Source organism: Urtica dioica, chromosome 2, assembly GCF_054948205.1.
Source record: "Urtica dioica subsp. dioica isolate 48M chromosome 2, U.dioica_male_clone48M_v1_H2, whole genome shotgun sequence".
Lineage (NCBI taxonomy): Eukaryota > Viridiplantae > Streptophyta > Magnoliopsida > Rosales > Urticaceae > Urtica > Urtica dioica.
Genome location: NC_142757.1, coordinates 54,590,415 through 54,600,408, shown reverse-complemented (window position 1 = coordinate 54,600,408; position 9,994 = coordinate 54,590,415). Strand labels below are relative to the sequence as shown.

General features: G+C 33.3%; 1 protein-coding gene across 1 annotated transcript; it reads left to right on the top strand.

Moving 5' to 3' along the window:
* The first annotated feature begins 1,597 nt into the window (after positions 1-1,597).
* On the top strand, positions 1,598-6,036 carry LOC149405777 (PAS domain-containing protein tyrosine kinase family protein). The gene is made up of 13 exons (XM_089608049.1): positions 1,598-2,170; positions 2,564-2,945; positions 3,454-3,841; positions 3,930-3,970; positions 4,045-4,113; positions 4,195-4,295; positions 4,365-4,443; positions 4,540-4,638; positions 4,730-4,798; positions 5,310-5,359; positions 5,467-5,548; positions 5,655-5,749; positions 5,826-6,036. Exons 1-13 carry the CDS (start codon positions 1,842-1,844, stop codon positions 5,929-5,931), a joined length of 1,890 nt encoding a protein of 629 aa, XP_089464175.1. The 5' UTR covers positions 1,598-1,841; the 3' UTR covers positions 5,932-6,036.
* The last annotated feature ends 3,958 nt before the right edge of the window (positions 6,037-9,994 follow it).

Here is a 9,994-nt window from a genome sequence, read left to right as displayed (position 1 = left end):
TCCAGGGGGTGAAATGAAATCGAGGTACGAGTCCAGAGGGTAAAAAAAGGAATTAATCCTAAATCTAAATTGTTTGAAAGCTTGGATTAATATATGGGTTTTCCTTGAACTCAACGATGAATATGATATGATATATTATATGGCATAAAATTAAAACGAAAAGAGGAGATAAAACCTTGTGTAAATCAAGTGCTCAAAGCCGTAGCCTACGAATCTACGATTAATGTTTAAGTCAATGATGTGAGAGTTCATTGAATGAAAAACTTGAACAATACAAATATCTTTACTAAATGTGTGTTATAATATAACTTTATACTATAATATAACTTAACTTTTTTTTTTTTTTTGTGAGACTACATGCTATATCCATTTTATTTTTTTTTTGTTATTTTATACAAAGTATCGTTCAACTCCAAAACCAAAACTTCATAATACGAAATTCAAAATACTAGTGAAAGAAAAGAAAAGAGAATTGTTACGAAATAAAGCACTTCAAACTATATTTTATTTTAACTAAGGTTGTAATTTTTAAAAAAAAATAGCTATCAAGTTGACGTTATAGGATTATTATACCTGTATTACTTTTATTAATTTAGGATTAAAAATATCTAAATAATTATATCAAATCCCCCTAATGAATAGGATCTATTTTTCTCTTTCCTCTATCTTTATCATTTTTCACGTTATTCAATCAACCTCCCTCAAAGCGCGAAACAAAATGAAAAAATAATTAAAAAAAATCGCAAAGAGAGAGGCGCGCAAGAAAAAGAGAGACGTGAGGGTAGGTGTTTGTCGGAGTGGTTCTTCAAGTCATCGGAGTACCGTGTAGAGGTAGAATTTCAGCCTCTCCCCTTCTTTTCTTCTTCTTCTTCTTCTTCTTCTTCTTCTTCTTCTTCTTCTTAAATCCTCGTTTATCTTCTTCAGTGTCATCTGAATTTTTTGTGTTCGGCATGAGTTTTTTTCCTTCTCTGCAAGGTTTAATATTTTGGTTCCTTTGAAGATGTGACAGAGTTTCAGATCGTCACAAGGTTGAAAACCTCAAAATTTCCTCTATTATCCAATTTAGGATTTGCAAATTTGGGGCATTTGATTTCTTTGTTGTTTTCGTTAATTGCTTGTTGTAGGACTCACAATCGAAGATCGGAATTGGGGTTAGGGTTCCAAGATACACGAAAAGATCATCAACAACAAGTTTGAACTTTATTTCTTCGAAATCGCGTTTAATTAATAATCAATAGTAACATTTAATAGGTTTGTGGGTTTCTGAGCTTGTTTTTAAAATTACGTGATTAATAATCGTCAATAAATGTTAATAGGTTTTTATTCAAAATTGTGCAGTTAATAATCATTAATATTTGTTAATACTTAATAGTCATCTTCACGCCTTCATCTTCTTCAACCATTTTTTTTCTTCTCGATTATTTTTTTGTTAATAAAGAGTCAGGAGTTTTTTTCTATAAAAAAAAAACTGAGTAATAATTAACTGCATGATTAAGGGTATATGGGTAAAACGTGAAACTGCTATGACTAATGACCATAAATTAATCAAACTACGACTATGTTTCAATTTGGCTAAATCCCTACCGCTCGCCCCCGAAAAAAAAAAGTCCACACTAAATAATAAATTAAAAAAAAAAAAACAAGGAGCACTATATAAGATAGGATAAGTAAATAAACGAATAAAAAGCATTTGGTACTTGGTATGGCATTAATAGGCAAGTACTAATACTTTCTGTTACTATAATTTCCATCGCCTCAATTAAAAATATAAACAAATATATATATATAAAAAAATAAAACAAATAGAGGGAGAGAAATGAAATGAACGAGAGATTAGTGGAATGCGCATTGCGCACCCTTCCACCGGCGAACCTCCATCGCCGCCGCGATTCGGTTCCATGGCGACCGGCGGCGAGTCATACGAATCTCTCCTCCGCCGCTGCCGGAATCTAGAGGCCGGCCACGCCAGGCTCTCCGACAAGCTCCGAAACCTCCAGCGACGACCGCTAAGGGCACCAAACGACGACGATGAGGCCGAAAACGACGATTACTACGATGAATCGCCGTTTCAAGGGAGGTTCTCGTTCCGGAGTCCGTACAAAAGCATATTGGAGTCTCTAGGTCACGCTCTTCACGTCTTTCGAGCTTCTTCGGGAGAGATCATTTACTGGTAAACTAATCATCGATTATGGACTAAGAAAAATCTATTGACTAAATCATTATCTTTATACGTTGACTTTTACTAGTTCCTTAATTATCGCACCATTGACATACGTTAAAACGGAAACCAATCGCTTTTTTTTTTTTTCTCCCCCTTTTTATGTCTATAGTCTATACTATCTTACTCTGTCTTTAATAGTTCGATAAAAGTCCTACAATTGAAAGGTCAAAGCCTCACTAACTCAGTTAATTAGCTCTCTGGGTTTTTTTTTTTTTTTTTATTATATTGCACTGTAACCGTTTGATGAAAGTACTCCGGGGAGAAAAAACAAAGTCTGAAGACGAAGAAGCGAATTGCTCACTAACTTGAGCTTCTTTTTTTATACATATATTTTTTTTTCAGGAATCGCTCCGCCGAAAACCTGTACGGATGGAGAGACTACGAGGTGGTTGGTCGGAGATTATTCCCGGAGATCGTGGTCCCGGAAGAGCATTACCTCCTATCGCAGAAGATCGTGGCCAGGGTTCTGAAGAGCGGAGAGCCTTGGTCCGGCCAATTCCCGATGAAGAAGCGGTCCGGCAAGGTCTTCACGGCGCTCGTGACGAAGAGCCTCCTCTTCGAGGACGGCGAGCTCGCCGGAGTGATTGTCGTGGCCTGCGACGGCGAAGTGGTCAACGGACACCGAGACGAGAGAGGAGACCGGGCTTCCGAGCTCAAGAACATCAAGAGGAATCCGAGGCCGCCGATCGCCCCAGATGTCATCGCCGCCTCTGTTTCCAATCTGGTAATTTATGATCCATGTGTTTATCTGATCGGGGTTCGATGTTTCTGTTTAAAAACCAATCATGAACTTTATGAACCTTTGTTAAGTCATGAAAATTCCCAGTTTCAAGTTCTCAAAACAGAGATAGCTTGAACTCGAAGAAACCTTCCGATCGCGCTCAATCAATCCAGATAACAGAAAGTTAAGAATCATACAATGTTTTTACCCTGGTTCAGCCGTAAATGACCTAGGTTCAGCTTCTGATCTTCACTGTCAACGAAAAAATTACAATTGACAGTTTTTTTTTTACCCAATTCGTGTTTCTTTAACTCAACACAACGACGGCTATTTATACACGTTTCTGAATTACTTATTTCGCAAACGGTCGAACATAAAAATTATACATTTAGCATGACTTTCATACCACAGTGCGGATGTTCTTCAGATCTTGTATCCGTTTCTGAGTCTTGATGATTTTCGTATATAAAAAAAGTTTATCTTGTTATGTTTGAAATACTTGGTTTTGTAGGCGGCGAAAGTGTTGGCGAAGCTACAGATAAAGGGAAACAAAGCCATCGAAGAAGATGACGAAGAAGAAGAGACCGATCAAAGGAGAGACGATTCCACGGCGAGGAAAGAAAAAGCCTCGAGCGAACCCAACTCTGTCTTGGGCAATAATAATAATAATAATAATAATAATAATAATGACGCCTCAATGAACGACTCGGGACCGGCCATTTTCGAGCTCATCGACGAGAAGAGCAACGGGGACGCGAAAGAATCGGAAGACGAAGAGGCTCAGAGACAAAGCAAACAGCTTTCGAGCTCCGAAGGGAGCGTCGACCGCGGAAGCCGAGCCGTGGTTGATTGCGAGATTCACTGGGAAGACCTTCACATGGGAGACGAGATTGGACAAGGTAGTACAAAACTTTGTACATTAAATATAAATGGGTCATTATTTACTTAAGTAATTATACTCTTGATACTTTCTTGTAAAATTTTCAGGTTTCTATGCCGTCGTTTATCGTGGGATTTGGAATGGATCGGTGTGTATTATTAGCTTCTTTTTTTTTTTTTTTTTTTTGTATATACATATATATAATTTTTTTTTCCTGATCAGGATGTTGCGATTAAAGTATATTTGAAGAACGAATATAGCGAGGGAACTTTACAAGACTACAAAAAAGAGGTATTGTTTCATATCTCCGAGCTTTTTAATTTCTTATCGAGTTATAGTATCTCATCGTTCTTTGCCTGTGCGATCTTTCAGATCGACATAATGAAGAGGCTGAGACATCCGAATGTATTGTTGTTCATGGGAGCAGCGTATTCGCAAGAAAGGCTCGCAATCATCACCGAATTCTTGCCGAGGTATTTTGGGGATATGAGAAATCAACGGTTTTGAATTTTTTTGTTTATTAAATTATTAATTATTAATAGGGGAAGTCTTTTCAAAACACTTCACAAGAACAACCAGTCGTTAGACATCAGACGCCGTGTGAGAATGGCGCTCGATGTTGTGAGTGTCTTTTTTTTTCATATTCACTAAGTTAATATGTTTTTGAGAACTTTTTGAGCAAGACATTATAGAGATTTTTTTCATTTTTTTTTTCAGGCAAGAGGGATGAACTATTTGCACCGAAGAAATCCGCCGATAGTGCATAGAGATCTCAAGTCTTCTAATTTGCTTGTTGACAAGACATGGACTGTTAAGGTATGCTATAAAAATGTAATTACAGCGATTATAAAAAATATGTATTATACAATTAAGTTTGTTGATCAATATCTTGTACCATTGTCACAAGGTTGGAGATTTTGGGCTGTCCAGGTTGAAAAATGCAACTTTCTTGACCACGAAATCAGGAAGAGGAACGGTGAGCGATTTTTTTATATGTTTTTTTATTTATATTCTTTCCTGTATTTATTCTTTTATCCATTCTCATAGTGCTTCACTCTCTCTGTCTCACGCAAGATAACAAATGCTATTTAGTGCCAATAGTTCTTAACTAAGATATTAGTGTAAAAAAAGTTTGTAATATTTTAGTTCTTTATGCAAATATATATTTTTTTAAATGTTTTCCTAAGCACTTTTGGATTTTTAGAGGTAAAGTTTGTTTAAATTATACTTTTTAAAATAAAAAACAAGTCGCAGAATTCATATATATGTCTTGAGTTGTTTAGGTTTTGAAATTCTTAAAAAAGGTTATATTATTAGTAGTTTGATGACTATTTTGCTCAAACTAATACTTTAATTATAGTTCATACACTATTTTCCTTAGAGTGGCCAAAAATAAATTTTTTAAAACAAAAAAAAAAAAAAAAAAAAAAGGCTGCTTATGACATAGAGTTTTTCCTAACCAAAGTCTTGTTTATCTGAAAATGCAGCCTCAATGGATGGCCCCAGAAGTCCTCCGAAACGAGCCTTCGAACGAGAAGTGTGTCTCTTAACACTAGGAGATTTCGATCGAGAAATTATCATTCTTTTTACTAAACAATTAACCTGTGAATTTATCTTTCTTTCGCTTTTTCAAATTCGAAACAGGTCCGATGTATACAGCTTCGGTGTCATCCTCTGGGAACTAATGACCGAATCCATTCCATGGAGCAACTTAAACCCTTTACAGGTCTTTTTTTTTTATTTTTTATTATTCTCTGTCTTTAGACCTCAAATCTACTATGAATATATGCATGTCAAGAAGATTAATCAATTTATTTAAAATCTATTTAAAGGTCGTTGGAATTGTTGGGTTCATGGATAGAAGACTAGAGCTCCCCGAAAAGGTCGAACCCCAAATAGCCTCGATCATCCTAGACTGTTGGAAAAGGTACTTGTAAATTTTCTTAATTTTTTAGTACATATAATTTTATATTTTGATATATTCATTTCTTGGCGACAAGCAGCGATCCGGCGCAACGCCCATCGTTCGCAGATATAATCCAAAGTATGTCAAACCTTAACCCAAGATTAGCACCGATGACGACTCAGAAGAGCGCACCTGAGATATAGTTTTCAGTTTAGGTAGTGTTTTTTTTTTTTAGTTCTTTCAGCAAAATGTGTTTGTTTTGTAAATTAGTCCGAAAAGAATAGTAGAAAATGGTTTATTTCTTTCTTTATTTGTTATATGATAGATGAAACTCTATTACTCGCAAAAGTTTTGTAACTTGTATCAGTGTGAGTTACTTTTTAGGAAGAAATAACCAACAATCAAACATAAATAGTGCTCTGAAAAGAAATACAAAAGTTGATAAAGATATTGTCGCATTGTAATTTTCGGCCAATTTGATCAAGTAGAGGCTGGGATCCAGTTCTTCTAGGTTTTCCTTGTTGAATTATTAATTTATTTCCTTTAAAAAATTAAATTATTATGTACTCATATGTAATTATCAATGCTTGTTGTCGAATCAAATACTTTGGAACCCACGTAATTCAATTTAGGGCTCGTTTTTTAATCAAATACTAAAAGATAGACTTTTTGACTTGTTACTCTTGCCTTGTCAGAGAATCAATATTCAGTCTACCATTACTTTAGGGCATCTCCAACTTTAATATCAAATTTGATGTTGAACAATGATTTAAATACCGTTACCGTTATCGTTCTGAGGTTCAGAATTTACTGGTAACCGTTGGTACCGTAAAGGAATATCGGGGAAAGTAGGAAAAAAAAGGAAACCGGTACCGTTGAACTTACCGTTATCGTTGAAGAATACCGTCAAATACCGTATTTACCGAGAGGAATCCAGAAAAAAAATATACAAAAAACATGCATAGTACGTAGGATAAAATTCATAAAATTAAAAATAGTGTACAATATTTTAATACATTACCAAATTACAAACACAAAGTTCAATAGTACAAACCAAAATGATAAAGTTCAACACAATCCACTAAATACCATAGTTCAAATTCAACATAAAAGAAATAATTTGAACTAAACTATCAAAAACTAACGATAAATTTCGTGAAGAACACTAATATCATCAAATTTTAAGAATTGTCGGTATTTGACCGGTATTTGATCACTTACCGGTAAGTTTCCGTCGGTATGCGTAAAAATTGTCTAAAGACTGTCGGAAAGTGGACGGTTTCCCCGGAAACCGGAACGGTTCCTCGGAATCCAAGAAAAAACGGAAAGTGAACGGTTTTGTACATACCGGTACCGGGACTTTGAAAAAAACGGTTTCCGTCCGGTTTCCCCGGAATTTCAAACAAACTACACAAATTTTTGTGCATGTTTAGCACCAATTTTTTTCCCAATTCCACCCACAACACTAATTTCACACAAAAAAAAACACTATTTTTCATTATTATATTATTAAAGCTAAATAACTTATTTATTAATAAATATTACAATAAATAATTATAATTCTTAAATTTTTTAATAATTTATTAAAAGTATTTCTTACCTGTAATATTTAACAAAAATTAATATGTACTAAATTTAAAATAATAAATTCTGTAGTTATAATTCTTAAGAGTTTTTGTAGAGATTCAGTTACATTTCCTTTTTTGTTTTTGTTTTCCCTTAAAACAAACTGAATAATTAACCGATATTTATTGACTTTGTTTCCTTTTTTATAGGTATATGATATATCATATCGGTTACAATTTCACTCGCACGTTTATTTGAGTCAGTTTTATAAAAAATAACTTTTCAAATATTAATACTAATCAACCATTATTTTTACAAAAAATTGACTACATAAACCACTTAAACTATAGGAATTGTAAATTAGCCAACCTTTGGTAAATACTTTGTAAATAGCCAACTTGCATATGTGGCAGCCTATTAACTACCTAAAATATATGTTTGACTGTGTTAAATAAGTTTTTTATTAATCTATTAATAAGTTTACTTGGCTATTTACAAGAAATTAACTAAAGGTGGGCTATATCTCAATCCACTATATCCGTGTGGCTATATAGCTTAATAACCCTTATTTTTAAGATTCCTGGAAAACAAATAACCATACCTCTGCCATAATAATTTCGACCAGGTCTCGAGTCTCGACTCGACATAAACATTTTTCGCCACTCTTTCTGTCTTCATATTAATGATTAAATTAACAAAAATCACTGATCACACACACGTTGGATCATTATCATATTATACTATGGTTATTCTTTTATATTAATAAAATAAAGTAACGTTTATTAGTTTGATTGGTTATATCGTTCATCTGAACAATTACAAAAGAACATAATATAAAACTGGCCAATGTGACGTGATAAATAGTAACTTTTTCGGATTAAATAAGACAAAGAGCAACAAAAACAAAAACAAAAACAAACTACAAAAAGCTCAAGATGTGAAAATGTCATTTAATCTTTTACAGGTCTTTTTATCATGTAATGACAAAGTTCTTAGTCACTCGGTGGGATTTTTTTTCTTTTTGGCTCAGTTGTGTTTTCTTTTTCCTACAATCATAAATGGATATAGAACAAAATGCTTTTAGGCTTTAGAAATACATCTAACTGTAAGTAATTCCCATATGTAATATACATATTTAGAAAATGGTGCATGTTAATTATATATTTTCTATATATTTATCATCATGACGTATCAAACAAGATGTTAATATATAATCTAGTTCTAGTGTGATATGATAATTTCGAACTCTATATTAAAAGACACAAAGCCCTTTTATTTTTCGTAAATGACTATTTAAAGCAACTAAAATGCATGAGAACGGAAATAAATGGTTATGTTACATTATAATTAACGTTATAAATGATGTATTTATGGGAACTTTGAAAAAAAAAAAAAAAAAAAAAACTGCTGTAGTTATATGGGAACTAATAAAAAAAAGTCGAAGATCACTCGGAAATTTCATTATCCTACATCAAACAACCAGTCATATCATGTTGAACTTATTTGAAGAAAAAAAAAAGCAGAATAGTTTGACCAAGTCAAACCATGCTCAAAACTCACCCTCGCTCACTATTCAAAGCCTAGAAGAAAAAAGAAAAGCACGCATGTTGACCTGGGTGACAAAAGTTGACCGCTATCAAACTCCATACTGTGCCACGTGTACATTTAAACCCGACAAAGCGACATGCGTCAATGTCGGTCGGTGGGACCGAAGTAGAGTTTAACTATTTAAGTAGCTAGATTATATAATTATTTTTAATTTAAACAAATAATATTTTAGAATTATTAAATTCATGTAGAAGAAGCGTGTTTCATTTTGCAGAGAGATTCTCTTCTTCTTCTGTTTTATTTTATTATTATTATTATTATTATTATTATTATGTGTTTTCAGAGTGAGAACAGATCATCACGTCAACGTGAAATGAAAGGAAAATACAATGAGCGAGTTGACAAGGCATTAGCTAATATATGATTTAGCTGCTCTGATATTTATAATTATAAGCTATAATATAGATAGACATAAGCCTAGTGGTCTACATTGCACGTGAATACTCATTTTCATGCAAGATCTGTAAGAATCTTAAATATTGTTATTATATTATATAGGTGCTTAAGTACATTAAAGTGAAGTCTACACAAAGACACCGTAAAATAGAATTCTTCCAAACAAATTCTCTTGATCAAGATTCAAGATTGCTCCTATCTGATGAAATAATTTGATTAAGAAGAAAAACTACGTACAATCACTTAAAACTCTTCCCAATAATTTGAATATTACGAGCAGAAAACTTTTAGGGGAGACAGAAAAAAAGAAATACCAGTTTCACAAGATAAGAACAAAAAGTTCTCCAGTTTAATTTAACATACCAATTTGGTGGGTTGGAAGTCCAATAAATAAATGAAACGCGGTCCCTAAAATAAATTAACTAATAGATAATTAACACTAAATAATCATAGAGTATTGATCTATTAATCAATATGTGCACACAATTATAAAAACTGACGCCGACAAAATGAAAAAGGCGAATGATGTGTGACACTCGGACGCTCAAAGGAAAACTCACCAGAATTGCGCAAATATTATGAGCAAACGTATCTCGTATATTACATTTGCTTTCTTTTATTAGTAGATATTCATTTCTGAGAAACTATTTTAATTAACATTTTTAACAGTGCATCAACAACTTAGGCAAAATAGGC